Source organism: Protomyctophum bolini (assembly GCF_963924005.1).
Source record: "Protomyctophum bolini genome assembly, chromosome: 10".
Lineage (NCBI taxonomy): Eukaryota > Metazoa > Chordata > Actinopteri > Myctophiformes > Myctophidae > Protomyctophum > Protomyctophum bolini.
This window is the reverse complement of record NC_137871.1, coordinates 31,523,135-31,546,113: the sequence shown is the minus strand read 5'-3', so window position 1 is coordinate 31,546,113 and position 22,979 is coordinate 31,523,135. Positions and strand designations below refer to the sequence as shown.

Sequence of the window (22,979 nt, the reverse complement as noted above, 5' to 3'; positions counted from 1 at the left end):
TCCGCATCTAGGATTTCTTAGGACTTTTAGTATGTTATTCTAGACACCTCATAGAAATGATATCTGTTGAAAAAAAATCTATTTTAATTAGTCGGATTTTTGGGTCTAAAATGGGCTAGATTGCCTGGACTATTAATGGAGTGAGAGTTCACAAAACAGATTTTAGTAAAATAGGATAGAATAGTAGGATAGTACCTTTTCTTTATTAATCAAATTAATCATTGTCTTCATACATTCACGGCAATAAAGCATATAGTGATTTGTGAATTGTAGCAGCAGTGTTCCATACTGTGTGCTTACTGTGCTACATTACATTCTAAACCCTTTTAGCTGTGACAGTAAGAGTGTGCACGGGTCAAATACATAATGAAAACGACAAATCCCTCTCCTGCTCTAAGGGGAGGTTATTGTACAGAGGTCTCATTTCCATCTTTCTTGAGAGTGAGAGGGGTGAGATTCGTGAGAATGCGAAGTACATTTCACGTTATTCTAGAGTGTCATTTCCCTGAGGGCGAGCGTGGTGAGCATGGATGATGAAAATATTCCATCCGAAACTCACAGGCTTCAGTTTTTTACTCTGTTCAGCTGGGAATCACCAGGAACAATGGAGGGTCCTGGAAGGAGAACGGAGTGATTTACTGTTAAGGCTGTCCATTGTTACATGGGACTAGTGCAGTGGGGGGGGGGGAGAGAGAGAGAGAGAGAGAGAGAGAGAGAGAGAGAGAGAGAGAGAGAGAGAGAGAGAGAAAGAATAAATAAAGCCCTGACTCCATTTTTGGAGCCATTAATGAATGAAATGGAAGAAAACATATCCAATCCAATCCCATCCCTTTCATTTCCCCCCTCCCCCCCGCGCCCGCAATTGCGCAAATGAACCTCGGTGCGTGAAGCTCAGTTGACATCCTACCCACAGATATGGCGAGGTGGAGCTCAGTTGACATCCTACCCACAGATATGGCGAGGCGAGCACAAACTGCTGTACGGTGGAGCCTTTCATCATAACATTTAAATCCTATATGCGCCACGTCTCTGCGTGCGTGCGTGCACGGTTGTAATGCACGTAACTCGAGAAGCGTTTCCCCCACCGACTTCACATTCGACACACACGTTCCAAACCCCCACAGGGAGTGCAGTGCCCGGTATCCAGTCGGTCGGACCCATGGGTCTCCAGAACCACCAAAAAATACTCTGCTCAGGCTCTGCCAGTGGGCCTACTCAGCCTAAGTCCCCACACCTGCAAATTGATTACTTAACCAGTACACTTTTCACTGTCAGTTTGCGCTCTTCAGGCACAGGCAGACAGACAGACAGACAGACAGGAAGGGCAGAATCCATTGAAAAACAGACAGATACAGATACAACTTTAACAGCCAACGTGAGTAGTAAGTACATTGTGTCTTTCCTGAAACTGGCTAAGAACTACTATGGTGACTGTGAACAGCAGGGAATGTCTGTGGTTGAGCGTTCTCATTACGCACTGAACACAGGAGCGAACAATTGATTGGTTTTAGATATTTTAGATTTTAGCAGTGAGCCCAGGGTCTGATGTCATGGACACTTCGTTCCTGGACTACGATTCCCATAGCTTGATGCAGCCAAAACACTCTCCATGCGACCGACAACAAGGACAACAACGGGAGGTATGATTAATTCTAACGCGACTAGCGACGGGACCGCGATGGGCCGTCTAGCACATAATCTTTTCTTAGAATTGGACGGAATGATTTAGATCAAGAGTTATTAAGTCGTAAAAACATTGAATGTTGCGCAACAGCCTGTGGAGCGATACGATCGGTTTTGATATCAATAATCTCCGTCTTTTGATCAATGAGTGCTGGGTGTTACCAATTGATACAGCGGAGAACTCCGTCCTTGCTGCTCAGGGTGTTAACAGGCAGCTTCATTTTCCACAATCTTATATCAATCCCTGCACCGTGACAGATAGAGGCAGGCGGATATTGCGGAACCAAGAGCATCCTTGCCTCCCTTACCTCCCCTGCCGCCGACCTTCATTCAGCCTTCTCTCCTCAGTCTGTCTATTGTAGCAGTTTGTGCTGTTGTAGGTGTCTGTATTTCTAAACTGACATGTCTGTTTTGTCTCTGCTTCATGTGGCAGTTAATGCAGTGCAGTTAATGCAGTTAATGCAGTTAATGCAGTGCAGTGAGCTGGACAGGTTACTTAGAAACCGCTCTTTCCTGATGCTGGGAACTTGTCGGAAGGAAACGCACGCATGCACGCACGCACGCACACAAATTGAGGTTTACAAAAAGAAAAAGACAAAGGCAATGGGGGAATAGTCATTGTCTGACAGGTCTTTTTAATGGAGCATTACACAATATAGTGGCTGTTTTGGTTATTAGACTTTATTGCTGTCCTCGCTTTATCATTTAAAAGGTAATCAAGGAAACTGGCCAGACAACAGGGGGGGATCTAAAATATGCTGCAGTGAAAAATCGTTGGGACTGTCAGCTGCATATTAATGTTGCTATTATCGTGGCTTCTCTTCATATCAATGTTCCATTAATTTGGCTATTTTAGTGAGCCTTAATGCTGCCTAAATACCACGTGACATGATGGGGAAATGGCAGCGAGCTATTGCATATTAGTGACTGACCTTTATTGTCTGCCTCACTGGAGCTCTGTACTGCTTTTTATAGACAATCTTCTGTCTCCTCTCTCACACTTCTACCTGCAACAGCCTCACCTGTTCTGTTACTGTGTGTGTGTGTGTGTGTGTGTGTGTGTGTGTGTGTGTGTGTGTGTGTGTGTGTGGTGTGTGTGGTGTGTTGCGCACGTGTATTGGGGGGAGGGTATTTAAAGATAAAACCACGCAGCTTGGGACAAAATGAATACGTTCAGGAGAGGTGATTTGGTATAAAGGTAATGACGCATTTAGCATCTGGAGTCCATGTTTTTGTAGCAGCGTAAAAAAGGGAACGTAGAAGGTGAACTGAGTCAGCAGAGAATCTATGAACGCAAATCAGTGTTATTGATGCGATTGATGAGTCCTTACCAGATTAGCCAGGATGTAATGATAGCTCTTCGCATTCTTGCCTTGTTCAACAATCTGGAAAAAAAGAACAGAGAAAATTAATTAATTAGAGAGTGTGTGTGTGTGTGTGTGTGTGTGTGTGTGTGTGTGTGTGTACATGTGTGTGTGTGCGTGTGTGTGAGTATCAACTAGTCAACTAGTACCAACAAGGTCGACTAGTGTACTAGTCAACTAGCTGAATAGTCGACTATGCGAGCGACAGACAGACATACAGACAGACAGACAGACAGACAGACAGACAGACAGACAGACAGACAGACAGACAGACAGACAGACAGACAGACAGACAGACAGACAGACAGAGATGAAGGGAATGAGAGTGTTAAAGAGAAAGGAATGAGAAATACTAAAATGCATGCATTTGATAGTGACAACCGAGTGAAGGAGAAGGAGAGATATAATACTTTCATTATTGGGAGCTTGTACAGTTCAGGGCATACTGTAAATGGGGCAATGAGACAGATGGAACATAACATTGAATATTCATTTTACATGCTTTTCCTGTGATCTCACAGTGTGAATAATGAGGACAACAGCAGAACAGAGATCCCATTTAATGAGAAGTCTCCTAACAAATACGATAAAGTGCAGTATAACGGTTGACCTGCAAACGTCACAGAAGTGTTGAAGAAAATTAAAGCGGAAGGGGTCAATTAATGACTGATTTGACATACAGAAGATGCTTCCTTGTTCCCTTTGATGTCTCCTTTTCTCAGCCTACACTCTCTCCTCTTCCCCTCTCCTATCCCCTCGTCTCCTCCCATCTCATCTCTATTTTCGTGTTTGTGTGCAATGGTCATATTTTTCAAATGCATCTTCCCATGTGTAAGTATAATGTGCATGAGCATGCATGTGCGCACCCCCAGAGTGTGTGTGTGTGTGTGTGTGTGTGTGTGTGTGTGTGTGTGTGTGTGTGTTTAATGATGCTCAGGGGGATGGCAGACGGTGGCATTTGTTATTAATGGTGATTCCAACACTCAGCAGACCCTGCAGCTCAGCCTGGGGCTCGGAAGAACAAGTTAAATCATGTGTTGCTCATTTCGGTCTGCCGGTAAGCAAACAGAGCCGTTCGTTCACTCCGAGTGAAATGAACACACAGGATTTAAGTTAAAAAAATCTGAACTTTAAATGGGACTCTATGGGATGCCTGCACACATTTCCTGGTGCAAGGCGTTGCCTAGCAACCAGGCCAGTGTTAAAAGTAGATTTTCAGAGAAAACCATTAGCTTTATCTACAAGATATCTCATACTTGGCATACAACTGTTGTAGAGGGAAAGTGCAAAATATATCGTAGTTGGCATGGAAAGAATTAAAGGACCACTTCACCACTTTTCAACCTATCTTCATATAATTGGTCCTAACTAATGTTCATGATAAAAATAGCACCATTTTTTTCTACTTGTTCTGTGTCTAATAGGAGGGTTGTGGGCTGTTCAGAAATGCGTCCACCAGTGACATTTATTTTTAAACAAGATTTCTATTTAAAGATATTCAAATTTGTATTATCGCTTCCGCTTCCGCATTGCAACTTTTCAGAAATAGAAAGCCTTGAGTTTCTATTAACTTGGATTCCCCATCGATGATGTCACTGGTGGACAGGTTTCTGAACTTCCCACAGCCCTCCTATATGAGAAACATACTGAGTAGCAAAAATGGTGATGTTTTATCATAATCATTAGTGAGGAGCAATTATATGAAGATATGTTGAAAAGTGGTGAAGTGGTCCTTTAAGTGCAGTATGTTCCGCGGTACAAATGAGCATCGCGCCTGTCACAGACATGCGCAGAGCAAGTTCAGCCAGGAAACTCAGTGCAGTTTCTGCCGGCCTTTTAATTGGGCTCACTTCATCCAATCACACAGTCATCCCATTTTCATACCGGCTATTTAAACTGGAAGTTTGCACTGCCCAATCTGCTTGCTCACTTGCTGCTGCACACACTGATACTGCCGCGCTGCTGTCTGCTTAAACTTTTGCTTCTCACCCTCCTCCGACCACCTGTCATTTTGGATCTGCTGTTTAGGTACGGGGGATTCGGAGTCCCTATGGTTGGGACTGATGCACTTGATCTCTGTACCTAAAAGCAGATCCAATTCATCGTCAAATCATGATAAATGTGTTGCTCATTTGTATTCAATGAATATATATTACATCCATTCTTGAGTTGTCCTGACTGACTTTAGATCAGATAAATAAAGAATCCAGGACCATAGCATACTACTTGTGTATTCCGTGGATGCTCTGAATCTAAGGAGAGAGTAGAACAGATGCCCTCAGGATGCTGTCAGTGGCGTTATCTGATCTAAGATCAGTGTTCCAGTACCATATGAACGATGGAGGGCAGAGGAGGCCGGGCTACATTAAGCAGTGGGTGTAAACTAAAGTAACAAAGTACAATACGTGCAGCTTTTCGGCAGAAACCAAATAGGGCACCTGTACGATTCATCTTTAGTGACATAATGGCTCATGATGAAATTAAGTACCATGATCAGAGTGTAAAACATTAATTCGAGCTCCTGCTGAACAAAACAATGATTAGCGTGAAAACAGTTAAAAATGTATGCAAAACTATTTTGTAAAAAGTCTTTGTCTTTGACGGGACCTTAGATCAGCGTTCTAAACCCCTTCGGTCGCGACCCCTCAAGGGTTCGCTAAATAATGTTGGGGGTCCCCAAATTATTTTTATATATTTTTTGCAACTGAATGGCTGGAAAATGGAAATTAAGAGTTTACATAGTACACGTAGTGCATGCATAAACTTTCCTTAATGATTATATCTGGTTTCAGTATTCATTTATGATATATTTTCTCTATTATTAAGGTTTTGCAGTAAGTTTGCATTGGGGGCAGGGTGGGGGTCGCGAGACATGGCCAAAGCATTTCCGGGGGTCCCCAGCCAAAAACCTTGAGAACCCCTTCCTTAGATTAGGTGTAGTTCTATTTGATGGCTAGAAGACTATACAGTATATGAGATACTGTATGAAAATATTCATACATACCCTACTGGTAGTGGTAGCATGAACAAGAAATTTGATGCTAATCGAATTAGTGTTTGTTCCGAGATTAGCTGCTGACACAGGCAGACAGACAAGTGCACACACGTGTGTGTGACTGTGTCTGTCGGTCTGCTTGTGTGCATGCCGTGTGTGTGTGTGTGTGTGTGTGTGTGTGTGTGTGTGTGTGTGTGTGTGTGTGTGCACGCGCAGCTATGCAGGGAGGGAGCAGATGTGTGTGTGTGATGGATGGTTGCTGTCTGAAAGCAGAACTTCTCAGGCTCAGCTCCTGTAAACTGGTGGGAACTGATGCAATAACCTTAACTGTGCACACCAGGCCATCAATAACACTCGCCCTGTGCCTGCATGCCCACGTCTGTGTGTGTGTGTGTGTGTGTGTGTGTGTGTGTGTGTGTGTGTGTGTGTGTATGTGTGTGTGTATATATATATATATATATATATATATATATATATATATATATATATATATATATATCACCACATACTGTATGTGGGTGAATTTGTGTGTACAGTATGCGTTTGTGTGTGTTACGGCATGTGTGAATGGGTTAGAGTGGTGCCTAGGCACATGTGATGATTCATGTGTGTCGTATAGTAATACGTACATTGATGATGATACAATTGCTCGAGTGTGCGGGTCTGAACCAGCATGAACCAGTTCTATCGTGTGTGTGTGTGTGTGTGTGTGTGTGTGTGTGTGTGTAAGTGCAGATCCCGTCACTGGCGAAAGGCCTTCTCTGAATGTCAGCTCCATGTTATTCATCTCTCCTGTCCTTTGATGCTCCAGGAGACTAAACACAGCCTGGCCGACCCACTGCTTTCTCTTTTTTTATCCTTATTTCCCCCCCTTTTCTATCCTTCCTCCTTTGTTCATCTGATAAGCACCTGCAAAAACCTGGCACTGTGCCTTTGTGGAAGAACAAATGTGCTTTTTCCAATTTTGGCTAGAGGTGTGATGTCATGTCTGGGAAATAATAAATGCGATTTAAACAATAAAGGCTTGTAGGGTACCGTATGTTATGGATTTACTTCTGCCATGCCTGAAGAAGGTCCGGAGGGACCCAAACGTTGCCTTATTAAAAGAAAATACTCGTGTACCGAGCAGATACAGTGTGTGGGTGTATTTTCATCCCTTTCATTGATGGCCTATGCACCTGTGCATACGCCTGATTTCTAGGTGTGCGAAAGGTTTTTCCAAATATATATTGACTTCCAGCTGAACACAGCCGCTAATTATACAGTATAAATTATTCGGATTAGAATGAAAGTCAACCGATAATCACCAGTAGGTTACTTGTCACTCGAATGCAATGCAGCCAGCAGGCTCGCCTGGAGCTGACTGGCTGCCATTAGGAAATGCGGAAACGTCCGACGTTGGTCGCGTTGTCCGACTATTACTAAGCCTAAATCTAACCCTAATACTAAACTCATATCGGTCTTAAGATCCTTTCAAACGGGCAGCGATGAGTGCAGACGTTGTCGCCTGGATCAACGACAGGTCTGCTCAAGAGGGGCGCAACAATGCAAGCGGAAAAAAAAGAAGCTAAACAGAATCCAGGTCTGGTAAGTCGCGGGCGTGTGCACGTAACGAGCATGCACGCAACAAATTCACGGGACCGCGCTCACGTAAATACGATTGCCGCCCTTTCGACTTCTCTGCTCGCACAGAAATAAAACGCAGGTCTCATTGAAAATGAACTATAGGCACGTTAAATCGCTTCCCCTTTGAAAGGACCTTTACACGGCCACGTAAGTCAGTTTCATGATGAGCCAGTCAGCTCCAGGCGAGCCTGCTGCGGCTCGATTGCATTCGAATGATAAGTAACCTACTGGTGATTATCGGAAGCGGGTGGTATAAATGCATGGCAGGTGTGCCACATTATGAGCGTACAAATAGCACCCTGGCAACAGCAGACAGCGGGAAGCTTTCCTTGACCTTTTTGAGGATGCCGGTGAGCCTCTCTGTCTCACAGTCGATGATGATCTGTCCCTCCTTCGTCTTGTCCAGGTCCTGGAACACCTTCTGGAAGGAGGCCTCCGTCATCGTCTCCACGTTGACCGAGGTCACCAGCCAGTTCCTCTCGGCCGCTGTGTCCAGAACCTTCTGGAGTACAGACAGTCCTGGGAGGGGGAGAAGGGTTCAGAGGTCAGGTCGAAGCAAGGGCCCATGGAAATTGTAGGAACTAGCAGAGCAGTGTGGCCTGCTGGTGAAAAAGGTCTGGATGTAAAGAAGGGGTAAACTGTGCTGGTGACATTTTACAGAGTTACAGCTTTAACCAATTAATAATGAAGTGCCGTGATTTCTGTTTTGTATGAGTCTATGGAGTTAACATTTCTCTAATAGACCCCCAGGTGTTTTGTATGCGTCTATGGAGTTAACATGGTTCTAACCAGGTGTGGTGAGAACAATGAAATATGTGTTCCCTGTGTATTTTTGGTTTCTTTCTGAAAGCTGAAAGCCTTTGAGTAAAATTGAAATAGACCACATTAGTGACATCACAATATCATCCCCTCTCCTAACCAGTCATTATAAATTGTATCTAAAAAAACATTATTCTATACGATATATAAGCTCATAGAGTGTCGCTGTGATCTTGTAGATCAGCTATTTTATGAAAAATTGTGAATCTTTGTGTAAATCATCATACATAGGGTAGGAGATTTTCTTTGGTTAAAATAAGTGTTAACACATTCCAGAGTAAAAGGGGCTCCAAGTCTTTCCGGCACCCCAGAGCTCCTATTTTGAAGGAATCCCAGGAATGATTGTGTTAAAAAGCTCTAAATGTGATAGTACTCATTGCTATAGAGTGTTTGTTCAGCAACCAGGAGTCTATAGAGTGTTTGTTCAGCGAGTGAATAGAGTGTTTGTTCAGCGAGTGAAACGAAGCGAAGTGATGACAAATAAATGAGCAGTGTTATGGGAATCTGCAGAATCTGTAGAAAATACGACCCCATACCAGATAGCCATCTGGCGAGACACCTGCAAGCAAACATTAAACTGAGGGACAGGTACTAACATTAACTCATGAGGAAGAGTTACGGAGATACTTTTATAAAGGGACGTTATTAAATGTTTACATCTAAGAATGTCTAGGACAGCAGACACAGTTGAAACTGGAACACTGGAAAAATGAAGCTGATCAATGGCTACTCTCTCCTGAGTTTTTTGTCACCTACCTGAAACCTGTATGTTCCGTTTATTAAAGAGCTGGAGAGACAGGGAGACCCCAGTTAGTGAACAAACGCACTATATCAATGATTACTATAAGAATATAGTGATTTAAACGTGTAACATTTATTTATTTATTTTAACCAAAACAATATCACTTACCCTACTTTTAAACCGAAACATTTTAACTGAAATCTTTGCTTCTGGGGGTCGCTGGAACAAATAATTTTCAGATGGGGGTCGGCGGCCAAATACAAAATGATGTTGGGGATCCCTGATATGAAAAAGTTTGAGAACCACTGATATAGCAACATAAGTTTTTTAAGAAAACAGTTTAGAAGACATTTTTAGAATCGGTTTCTCTTAGTGGGTTAATGTGACTTAGAATGAATGACTGGTCTATATGGCTTTACATAAGGCAATCCATTTGATTCCCCCCCCCCCCCCCTGAAACATGGGACAAGAACAAATGATGTGGAGTCTAATTTCATAGCGTGCACAGTGCTACAAGACAAATGAACACAGCTCATTCCGAACAGCTTTCCTCCTGTTCCACGATAAACATATCCATCAGAATGATACCCCAAGTGGACACTTCATTAGGCACACATGTGTGTACAGGTTGAGTTATCACTGCTCTTACAGCACTGGGCTGAACAATCCTCACTGATATCTCACCGACAGAATAATCAGTTTGAGTGTGCTGGCAGATTGGCACAATCAGATTTACAGTACATCATCCCAGTGCAAAATGACATGCAGCCCCACTCCCTTAAGCTGTCACTGATAGGCTGCTGATGTGCTGTAGCGTTTTGGGGAAGACGGCGGTGCAGCTAATGGGCTGAGGGGTCATGCTGAGGCAGGAAATAAGAGGCAATTAGAGAACACATCGCTCTTGGCTCTTTGATTTACACAGGGGTGTCAAATTGGCAGCCTGCGGGCCGGATGCGGCCTGCGGATGTATCCAATAGATGTTTTAGATTAGCCTACTGTACAGTATGTATATGTTTGTACCACACCTAGATCTGTGATTTAACACCACGGGCAACACAGTTCTTTCTCTCTTTTTCTTTCTTTCTTTATTTCGCAAAACTACAGTATGCCTTGGATCTATTGAAGATCTATTGCCTTGGATCTATTGAAGGAGAAGAACTGGAAAGTACTTACTGACCTTTTTATATCCAGCTTAAAGGTGAATGAGTGGACACTCGCAGGGCTTCTAAGAGGTCCCAAGCTTTTTATGGAAATGGATTATTACAACGTGCCAAAAATGGTGTCATTAAAGAATGGGGGGAGCACAACACAGGGCATGCCAAGAGTCTGCAACCCGCTCACAGCCTCTGACAGATGTTTCCTTGGGTCTATTGTAATGTATGGACAGCTGCTCTCCAGGCAATTCAAGGTTCCCATCAGTCTGTGACACCACGGCATTAACGAAATGCAAAGATGGATGGGCTTTGGCCACCGTGTGTATAGTAAATGTAAATACTGTACATGGGATGATTGGAGAGTGGGCATAAAATTATATAGGAGGGGTGCACATTTGCTTGAAAGGTGCACACACCAACCCTATGGGTAATTCCATGTTGCCGCTCTCATTCAGTGATTCTCATTGGTGAACCGACAGATTTAAATAGGAGCCATGAAATTGATGACAGACATGGGAACACAGTGGGCAGTCAATCACAGCCATGTGAACGACCAGCAGGCCCAGGAGAGACAAAGAGCTGAACATTGCCAGCAGTGGCTGTGGTTGTTGTTTCAGCACCATGGAAAGCTCCACGGCCACTGTAACTGACAACTCTACTATGATACTTTAACTCGCTTTTACAGCTATATCTTGCGCCACCCCTTAGCCTTATCCCTAAACATATTTGCCATGTTTTACTATTTTAAAACGGATAGCTTCAAATAGCTGATCTACAAGCTTACAACGCGTCGATGTAAGATTGTCTAGGTGAACAATTTTAATTATTTCTTTCCCATGTCTGTATATATATATATATACGTACCCCGACGATGGGGGGGGGGGGGGGGGGGTATATATGGACCTGGGCGTCATATCCCAGGTCCATATATATATATATATATATATATATATATATATATATATACGTACCCCAACGTATACTCTATATAATGGTCGAGTCCCACCGCAGCATTTAACATTGGTCCGGTTCCAATGGCAACGCCCCACCACTCCAGCTATGGGATTGAAAATATAATCAGTGTAAAGCAGTTGATAGGAGGATTTTCAAACCTCCAGGAGAACTGTCCTTGGTGGATCTTCTGACATCCAAATTTTGAATTTAATTTGTGCCTTTGTACCGCGACGCTCCGCCATGTAAAAGCTCATGACAAAAGGTAAACAGTGTGTGCTTGTTCCAATGATACTCGAGTGTGTGTAGCGAGTGTGTGTGGGGGGGCGGGCAAACTCCGTCTTTTAAAGTGAAAGTGTATGGTGGCACCTGGAACTGGGTATTATGCTAACAGTTAGCCGCAATAAATTAGTTAAAATGTTTTAAAATAGTAGAACATGGCAAATAAGTTTAGCGATAAGGGGCAAGATAGGAAAGGGCCCTATTTTCGTCAGTGCTAAACCCATTATCCCTTTTTTACCATTTTGAAAAACACATTGAAATTGTTCAACTAGCAGATCGGCTATTTGAAAAATGATTTTCAAGATAGTAAAAAAGTTTAGGGATAAGGGATTTAGCACTGACGAAAATACGGCCCATAGACTCTAACAGCTTATAATTATGTGCAGTTGTACACAGGGCATATAGTAGGGTAGGGTAGGGTAGGGTATAGAGTAGACAAGTATGGTAGGTAAATGGACTTGCATTTTTTTCTCTCTCTCTTTCTCTCTTTCTTTCTTTCGTCACAGTATACAACACTATTGAATACTTCTTTGCCTTTGTTAAGTGTGGCTAGCAGGCTGATGCAGCTCTATAAATCAGAGCCTGTCTGGTGGTGGGTACACATTGTCCCCGTAAGGCCACCTGGGGGAGAATAATATCATAATAGAATCTGGCCACCCATAAGTACCCTTCTGGCCAGCGGCAACACTATGCACACCCGAGCAACAGGCAATCAACAGAATGGAAAATACAGTGGATACTTTGAGAAACTATTTTCTTGCTATTGCTATTGTTTTTTTAAAACATTTAGACCTGAAGCCAGATCCTACAAATGTCTTCCAAATCCTGGCAGTTTTCAACAAAACGTATCAGTGGTGCACTGGTGCTCAGTTTTTCATGTCAAGGACCCACAGAATTATTTGTATTTGGCCGCGGACCCCCACCTGAAAAAACGTTGTTCCAGAGAACCCCAGAAGCAAATATTTTGGTTAAAAACATCACTGTGAAATAATATATATTAAAAGATATGTGCCACATTTTCACGATTTTTCACAAATTGTGCTATTTGACAATCTGTACTTTACTTTTGTGTTTGTGCAAATGTTTGATAATTTCACTCCATAGACAACATTGCGGTTTTGACTCTATCTAGGAAAGAAGTAAAAAAAAAAGAAGCAAGTTGTGGAACCACATAAGCTCTATGTGTGCTCTGGTTTTTAAGCCTATACGGTGGCAGACGAAACCGTGTGAAGATCAAGTCACACAAATCTGCGTCACTGATCACAGGTACACAAACAAAGCTAGACACGTACACTACACTTGCACATTACGTTTCTCTAATGCAATCTGTACTCAAACAATGTATTCAAACTCTCTTCCCCACACAAACACACACACACACACACACACCGTGGTCATGCACCAACACATACAACACCTGGGACAGATGGCCCGGCATTATGGGAAGGTTGCAGCTGATTGGATGGAGACGGGGGTGGGGGGGTTGGGGGTACACCTGGTGTTGACAGGTCCATTGTCTTCCTGTTTGTTCAGGAACATTGTAACTGTACGAGCTAAAAAACACACTCTAATTGTACGATGCATCCATGTTCTTCTTCAACCCCCACCACGTACGTGCTGACAAGAGAACAGTCCAACGCCACACTGCTTATGTGGGCGGCTGTGAAAACTGTGCCCTGAATGGCTTAATCTTTCATTCCCGTGTGTGTGAGTGTGAGTATGGAAGAGAGAGTTTGAATACATTCTTTGAGTGCAAGGTCAATATATATTTTCTGGGTCCTCGGCCTATACAGAGACACTGGAAGAGAATAAATGTGTCTGTGCCACGCAATGTCTACATTTGACCCCATTCAAAGGGTGACTAACTGCAGTTTGGGGTGCTACAGTACATTCAACCCCATTCAGAGGGTGACTAACTTCAGTTTGGGGCGTTACATTCGACCCCATTCAGGGGATGACTAAGTTTGGATGCGTGTTTTTCTTCTGTGTGTGGTTACCTCTCAGCAACACTGGATACAGCGGAAACATAACATAAGTACATATGTTATGTTACATATGCTTATGTTATGTTAACATAAGCATACATAAGTAAGCCAAATATGATATTGGGAAGAAATCCACCGAAGCGAAAGAAAGGAAACATCTAGAAGAGCAGGTGAGACTAGCTTCTCTCTCTCTCTTCTCTTTCTGTCAGTAGACACCCCCTATTTTGTCAATTTTGTTCATGTCCCAATATTAAAAACAAAAATCACACCTGTGTGAACTGTGAAGTGAGGGGTGCTAATATATTAAAATCGAACTCATTTCCGGGTAGGTGATGTTATGGTGATGTAAAAGAAATGTAAAAGAAACTGTGCCAACACAAACATTAAACGCCATTAACAATAAAGAGACAATATGACACATTATGACGTAAATGTTCCCTTCATTGTCAATGGCGTTTACAAAACAAACATTAAACCTGTATATAGGAGGGGCTGGCGCCCCTCAAAAATGTACAAAACTTGAATAGATGATTAATCATTAAAATAGTATTATTTGCAACTGTAGGTCTATTGGCTGTCAGTCCCTCATGCCTCGCGACACCATATAAGGTCGTCAGTCCGTTACCCCTTGTGACACGGCACGCCACCATATATGGCTGACACTCCATATATGGCCGTCTCCATATATGAAGATCACGACACTGACCTCATCAAACCCTGGAATCTGGATAGCCATACATGGAGAAGACTGGATCATCACCTACATCTATATGGGTAAATACATTATACTTGCTTTATATAACTGTAATTAAAAACACTGTAAATATGTTATTTATCTTAGAAATAGCTCATCTTTCACTCAATAGGGAAAACTCCTGCCGCAAGTTGATGATGTAATTTGCCCATGTGTGGTCCAGCCCTATGGAATGTGCTAAAATAAATTGTTAATAAAAAGTGCTTTGATGCTCATATTAATCTTATGTAGTATCAATTCGTTACTAGCACATGCATTCCATGAATTCCATAGGGCTGTACCACACATGGACATGACATCATCACCCTAATGAGTGAAAAACATACTATTTTTGAGGGGCCCCTTAAAAATATATTCACCTTTAGTCCCCACATATCTCAAGATTTGCCATTGACAATGAAAGGTAAATTCAGGACAAATGTCCGCTAAATCTTGTCCCCACACGTCTCAAGATTTGTCATTGACAATTAACGGAGAAATGAGGTAAAAATGACGCTAAATATGACGTAAATTAAACATAAACATAATCATAATGTACACGAGCAAATCGGAAGGGCCCTTCCATTGAGAATTGTGTCGATTTCGTCGACTAATACTATGACCTAATACCTTTTTTCTGTTTTTTTCTCCTTGACAATATCACATGGACAGTTTATTTATATTTGGACCACAATTCTTATATGCGACGACTTTAAGATGACAAATGTTATTCTCCATTGAAAAATTACTTCCGCAATTTCCGCAAACCAGGGGATGAGTGTGTGACGTCAGGACTTCAGCACTCTATTGTAGTTGCAATTACCACAGTGGACATAAAACATACGGAATGTAGCTTTAAAAGTGATCACAGAAATAAACTGTCTCCGCAAGGCCTGTGTAAAGTCACATTTCTACTGCATAGTATCTATAGTCTATTTCTCTCCCCCGACACGGTCGAGGCAGATGGCTGCCCACCCTAGAGTCGGGTTCTGCTTGGCGTTTCCTAAGGGGGAGTTTTTCGTCACCACTGTCGCAATATTGCTTGCTCTGGGTGGGATCTCTGTCGTTTTCTGCTCAAAAAAAAGAAAAAGTGTCTTGAGACAACTTGTTGTGATTTGACACTTTTAATCAAATTGAATTGAATAGTATTGGCTCTACCCTCCTTTTGTATTTTCCATTAGGCCAAAGTACAGTATATATGACATTGGCGGGGATGTGTGCCATCACATCAATCCCCAAAAAGCATGCATGCACAGATGCACTTGTATAATAGTAAGCATTGTGTGTGTGTGTGTGTGTGTGTGTGTGTGTGTGTGTGTGTGTGTGTGTGTGTGTGTGTGTGTGTGTGTGTGTGTGTGTGTGTAAAATGATGATTAGGATCAGTAGGCCTAGGAGTATACAGTATGTGTTAACAATGTGTTATTTAGATTAGGTGTTGTAATATTGGCGAACACATCCATCAGACTATGACAGTGTAAGTGTGTGTGCAAATGTACGGCGGAATAAATGCTGCTTTGTGTTGTAGTAGGGCACTCATGTGTCACTCTCAGTCTGTGTGGTGCATATTTATGCACGTGGTTTTGTCTGTGTCTCTGGATATGTCTGTGTCTCTGAGGTATTGTAAAAAACTGGTGTCGAATTACACGCTCTGGCGTGTGTAATAATCCCATATGCCGAACGGACTGCTTGTGCCCGATTAGCTATAGTTCCACTCCATAGCCTCCAAATCAGCATTGCAGGTATGAGGTTATGAATTCACAAAAATAATATAGTTGTCACTGAAGCATTGGAACAGTATCCGTGGGTTGAGTTCCATGTCCCACTGGCAGCATGCACAAAAAGTCTGACAGTTATCTGTGTAGTAGTAGTGTGTGAGATTATCCCCAGATTCTTGCTGTAGCACTTGCCCTAGCCTAGACGACCTTACAGGCATACGCAAAGGCTCAACGTATGTAATCTAGATAGCATTTTATGTAGACATAGCACTCTATAGAGTATTTGCATAGTTTAATTGTACAGATATTCTACTGTTAGACAGGTGTTAGGTTATTAGCTTACTTATGATGCACGCTCATAAAGATAGACAGCCAGACAAACAGCCTACCTGAGTCAGAGCTGTACATGTAGACGAACTTGGTCCATCCGTAGTGGTCGATCACACCCACCAGGGCGTCCTGGAGCTCGGGCCTCAGCTGGATGACGAACTGGTTGGCCGTCTCGATGGGGAAGGACGGCGTGACGAAGCACACGTGCAGCGCCCCGCAGAAGGACATGAGCATGTTCACCGTCCTCCTGTCGTACAGGCCAATGATGGCGTAGACGCCTTTGGAGAACTGCGAGCAGACTGCCATGAGGGGGACATGATAGTGGGAGAAACAGAGAGGAGCCATGATTGAACAATTTGTTATCATCAACGGTAAATCATCAGAGAGTGCCGCCTTAAAATGTGGTGTCCCCCAGGGGTCTATACTAGGCCCTCTTATTTCTGATTTATATTAATGATTTGGCCGCAGCTTTGTCCTCCTAGTTTCCTGTACTTTTTGCAGATTATAAAAAATTATTTCACATACTGATTTTTCAGCTCTAATGGCAAAAGCTAATCACGATCTTAAATATTTCAAAATGGTTTAAATTAAACAAATTATCACTGAACATAAAACAAATCGAATTGTATTATATTTACGGTACATCACAAAAAGTATTGTAAATCTAACACCTGTCTGTCTATAGGAGATGATTCAATCACTCAGGTTACATCAACAACCTTCCTTGGTGTAATAATCCATGAAAGACTAATATAAAATGGATAAACCACATTAGCCTCTCCTACAAGCTCACAACGTGTCGGGTCCATTTGGTTCCAAACTATCATTTAGCTGGGGAGCCCCTGGAACTCTCTCAAGGACACCTGGGGGTCCCCAGACGCCACACTGGGAACCACTGACCTATGCTGTGACGTGTTGAGAGCTTGTAGATCAGCTATTTTCGGGGCACAACCAGCACTCTTTATCTACTGGAGATGCCTTTGTACGACATGGATTTAGAAACAAATTTGTTCAACGCAAAATGGTGCGTTCCAAGTTCAGGAGACTTCGGAAAAAAGCTTTTCTCCTGAATGCTGCTTTCCGGTATGGCATGGAAAGGAGTGGCATTTGCATTTCTTCCACTAGTAAATGCTGCATTAATTGTCTGGAGAGGACAGTTGTTTTACAGATGGGTAAAAGGGCAGGGGCTGAAGCCCCCTTTGATGTCTATGTGTGCACGTCCCTGACTTTATCACGTTTTACTGACGCTCCGACAACGGCAGCATGTGCGTGCACCCGCAAATTACCAGTAGTAGGCAGGGGCGCAAGCATGGGGTGCTTTTTTGGACGTTATTTGGACTTTGATGGAAGTTGAGCTGAAGAAATAATTTATGGAGATGACTATCTCTTCAACATGCCGACATCTGCACAGCTAAACATATACAATTTCTATATGAATGATCTGAAAACAGCAGCTGTTTTTGGTAAGAGGGTATAACTGAACAGCTCATACTAAGAAGAGAACCCTCCAGAGTCCTTAGTGCTTAGAATGAGCCAGATATAAAATGACAGACACGTCATTGCCGGCTGCACACACACAGAGAGAGGCTGTATATCTGACAAGAACTGCAGCATCTGAAGAAGAGCATGAAAGGGCTGTGAGGGGTAATTGTATAGGCATGGCTTATCCTCGGTGCGTGCAGTGCGGTGCGGTGCGTGCACAGAGATGGGCAGTATTTGAAATACATGTATGTATTTGAAATACGTATTTGAAATACTTTTTTGTATTTTGTAATTTGTATTTCGCTGGGATGGAAGAAATTAGATGTATTTACTATTTTGTATCTAAATACTTTCAGATTGAGTATTTTCTGTATTTCAAATACATAAAATACTTTTTTTGTTTTAATGTAATTTTATTCTCAAATGGACACATGTGGACACTGCCTCAGGTTTAAACTGTAGGGGCAAAATACACACACCCACCCATACACACAACACAATGTGTGATGTCACTTCTATTCCGCCTTCTGATTAATAAATCAGATTGATTGATTGAAATATGTATTAACAGTTTGCAGAATTACAGTACATTTCAAGCACAAACTCAATACAAAGACTGTTAACTATGAGTAGACGACCCAATTAATCATTACACTTGTTTACAACAGGGTCCACCATGTTCAATTCATCAAAACATTTAGAGACGTACAAATAGACACTTCTATTAGTTAAAGAACAGAACAGGAATTCATCATAAAGGAAGCAAAAAGGGAAAAGAAACATATACAGTGAGGGGAAAAAAGGGGGGGGGGGGGGTGGGGGGGATTCAGATTTTATGGGGGCCAGTTTCGAATTGCAGCCATCTATCTGTAGGTGCCCTTTGAGAGCGGTTTTGAAGGAGTCAAGGGATTCACATGTCTTAATGACTGTTGGTAGGGCGTTCCACATTTTGGTGGCATAGGAGCGAAAATAATTTAGTCCCTTGTTTGTTCCGGATCTGGGTTGTACATGGTTTGTTGCACTCCCTCTGGTGTTGTAGGTGTGGACTTCGTTTACATTAAGGAAGTATTTAGACAGGTACGGTACATATCTTGGTGGTGTATCGAATCTTGTGGACCAGACCCATTGCAAGATGCTGTACTCTGTCGTCGACCCTAAGCCATCCCAGCCTGTCAAAGTGGGCAGGGGTGAGGTGGGTTCGGGGGGTGAGGCCAAGTAGGAGCCTGACCAGTTTGTTTTGGGAGGTTTGGAGCCTTGTTTTAAGGGCCTTTGAGGTGCTGTGGTACCAAGAGGTGCATGCATAGTCAAAGAAACCTTGTACGAGGGCTCCTGTTAAGGTCTTCAAGGTGATTTTGTTGACCAGTGAGGAGATCCTGTAAAGGAATCTTGTTCTTTGATTGACTTTTTTGATTACGTTGTTGGCCATTTTATCACTATGCATGCACCTCTTGGTACCACAGCACCTCAAAGGCCCTTAAAACAAGGCTCCAGACCTCCCAAAACAAACTGGTCAGGCTCCTACTTGGCCTCACCCCCCGAACCCACCTCACCCCTGCCCACTTTGACAGGCTGGGATGGCTTAGGGTCGATGACAGAGTACAGCATCTTGCAATGGGTCTGGTCCACAAGATTTGATACACCACCAAGATACCCATGTACCTGTCTAAATACTTCCTTAATGTAAACGAAGTCCACACCCACAACACCAGAGGGAGTGCAACAAACCATGTGCAACCCAGATTCGGCACAAACAAGGGACTAAATTATTTTCGCTCCTATGCCACCAAAATGTGGAACGCCCTACCAACAGTCATTAAGACATATTAATCCCTTGACTCCTTCAGAACCGCTCTCAAAGGGCACCTACGGACGGCTGCAATTCGAAACTGCCCCCCGGAAAATCTGAATCCCCCCGGACCACCCCCCCTTTTTTCCCCCTCACTGTATATGTTTCTTTTCCCTTTTTGATTCCTTTATGATGAATTCCTGTGCTGTTCTTTAACTATATAGAAGTGTCTATTTGTACTTCTCTAAATGTTTTGATGAAATGCGGTGGACCCTGTTGTAAACAAGTGTAATGCTTAAATTGGGTCGTCCACTCACAGTTAACAGTCTTTGTATTGATTTTTTGCTTGAAATGTACTGTAATTCTGCAAACTTAATACATATTTCAATCAATCAATCAAAGCTTAAACACTCAAATTGAACCACAAATGAGAGGCAGAGTAGGGAGGGCCTTCAGTTGTTGGAGACTAACCTCACAAGGCTCATATTTTCAAGTTCTTCTTAATAATCTTCTAGACATTCTGACAGGTCATTCATTTAATATTTGGCAATCAATTATGAATTTACTTATCATTAGACACATTTCTCAGACCAGTATTTGTATTTTGTATTTAGATACATTTTTTGACCCAGTATTTGTATTTTTGTCCCATCTCTGCGTGCGTGCAATTAACATTGTTTTGACAATATAAATTGCTGTCCCAGAGATATAAATGCTGTTAAATGGGGGTACGTAGAATAATGCATGTCAAACTGGGGGTCCTTTAAATTAAACGGGTTGAGAATCACTGCTAGAGCTGTAAAAATCTTCTCTTATATGGGGGTCCCTGGCATATCTCTTCAAATCGGGGTCCGCAGGCTAATTAGCCCATTCTGAAAAAGCTATGTTTCTATGTCAGTCGTTCTTCGATTTTTCAAAAATAGCAGACCTACAAGCTCTATGAGCTTGTAGATCTGCTATTTTTAAATAGCTAAAGCATAACGTAATGCTAACACCAAAAGGGGTTCCCGCCCAAAATGGGTTAGTGTCCATTTGGGGGTCCTTGGCGTGAAAACGTTTGGGAACCACTGGTTTACATGTAGTAATATGGGCTGAGCTGTGGTTGACGTGGCAGCATGACTTGAGCTGTGTGGTTTACTGTATGCACAATGTGAGCTATAGCAGGGACACTATATTTACACACTCACTCCAAAGTTACTGTCATAGCAAAAATAGCCGATCTACAAACTCAAAACGCGTCGCATATATTTGCGATTATTTTTTGCATTGGAATCCTGAAAAGTATTTTTTTTTATTGAATTGCAAATGCCTTTCAAATGCCTTTAATAGTTACGTTAACTTTATGAAATGAATACAAATAGATTTGACATGAAAATAGTACTCATTAAGCTACGAAGTAATTCAAGCGGGTCAAGTTTGCAAATCAATCAATCAATAATACTGATATTAACCTGAGGGCCACATGTGAAGGTGGGGGCCGCATGTGGCCCTCGGGCCTCCAGTTGCCCACGTATCAGCTATAGGGTTCTGATATTAACCTGAGGGCCACATGTGAAGGTGGGGGCCGCATGTGGCCCTCGGGCCTCCAGTTGCCCGCACGTATCAGCTATAGGGTTGAAGTGGAAGTGGACGTAACTTTCTGAACTAAATAAAAATTGATTGGAAATATAAATAGTACTCATTAAGCTACAAAGTAATTCAAGTGGGTCAAGTTTGCAAATCAATAACTTATCAGTATCCTGATATTAACCTGAGGGCCACGTGTGAAGGTGGCCAGTTGCCCACGTATAAGCTATAGGGTTGAAGTTCTGGACCAGCCCAGTATAGGCTCAGTTTCTATCCTCAGGCCAAAGACTTCTTCATTTCTAAAGCACATCCATCGTGTGGATTCGACTTGAACTTAAAATGCGCGCACAGGATTTCTCCTCTGCTTTGAGACCTTCCACAAATCATCATTAAGCCTGGCTGTACAGAGAGGGGATTGAACAGACATTGGAGTCCAGATAGAAGGGGTATAGTATGTACCCTGCTGAAACGCAGCACCCATAAAGGTCCTCTCTGGGTCTAGATGCTGAAGTTCCCCTGATATATATATATATATTTTTACAATTATCTATTGATGATCGTGTGTGTGTGTGTGTGTGTGTGTGTGTGTGTGTGTGTGTGTGTGTGTGTGTGCCCACACACACACACACACACACACACACACACACAATGTATCGGGCCAAATGGCCATTTTGGCCTTAAAAAGAGGACGCTAACCCATACACTACATTGGTGATCTTTAAGGTGATCTAATGTGAGGATGAAGACATGCTTTCAATTAGGCTGACATGCATCACCATGCATTTAAACCCGAACTATGTGCTTGACCGAGTCCCTCAGGGCTCTATAATAGTATATTTTTATTCAGCTATTAGTGGGTGTTCCGCATGCAGCTGATGCGTTGCGTCGTGCTTGCGGTTATGGTTACGTTTAGGGGTATAGTGTTATGGTTATGTTTAGGGGTATAGTGTTATGGTTATGTTTAGGGGTATAGTGTTATGGTTAGGTTTAGGGGTATAGTGTTATGGTTAGGTTTAGGGGTATAGTGTTATGGTTATGTTCAGGGGTATAGTGTTAGACTCATGCCGCCGAGAAACACTACCGACTGCCGCGGGTGTTCCGCAGCAGCTGCCGTTGTCGGAAAATGCACTCACTCTCTCTCTAATATTCACCAAAACCAGAGCAGAACTCCCACCACGGGACTCAGGCAATCAATTAATACAGTTGCAACCACTATATTAATGGCAAGTATTTCCTGCAGCTTTAAGTCTATAAAGCTTTTAAGTCATTATGGATGACAGCACACTATCATTGCTAGCTAGATGATCTGTCCCCTCTTCTTTCTGAGCATCTGTCCTGAGAGACGACAAGATTGATGGAGGCCAGATATTCATGACCTGCAAACACTTTCATCAGCCGTGGGTTAAAGGGTCACTCAAACAGACTCTGAGAGGGACATAAACATGTCTGACACAAATCCTCCTCCACTCAACCATCCGTGGCTAATAACTGTCAGAGGATTGTCTAATAAAAGCGGAGAGCATGTTGTTGTCCCTCCAGTCTAATAGCTAATCAGCTCTATTAATGACAGCAGAGGTCAATGCAGCAGTAGACATGCAGCACACATCAAGGTGTGTGTGTGTGTGTGTGTGTGTGTGTGTGTGTGTGTGTGTGAGAGAGAGAGAGAGAGAGATAAAAGGAGACAGAGAGACACAGACAGGCAGAGAGACAGAAGGACAGACAGACAGAGAGAGAAGCAGGTAGAGAGACAGAAGGACAGACAGGCA

At 42.7% G+C, this 22,979-nt stretch overlaps 1 protein-coding gene across 1 annotated transcript in view; it reads right to left on the bottom strand.

Moving 5' to 3' along the window:
* The window catches only part of LOC308322519 (glutamate receptor 1-like), a gene marked incomplete at both ends in the record, with an annotated part of 79,407 nt that overhangs the window by 42,679 nt on the left and 13,749 nt on the right, over positions 1-22,979 (bottom strand). Inside the window, 3 exons of the mRNA XM_080773816.1 lie at positions 3,015-3,068; positions 8,003-8,187; positions 16,439-16,678. Of these exons, the coding sequence (XP_080629942.1) occupies positions 3,015-3,068; positions 8,003-8,187; positions 16,439-16,678 (479 nt within the window). The remainder of the gene's footprint in view (positions 1-3,014; positions 3,069-8,002; positions 8,188-16,438; positions 16,679-22,979) is intronic.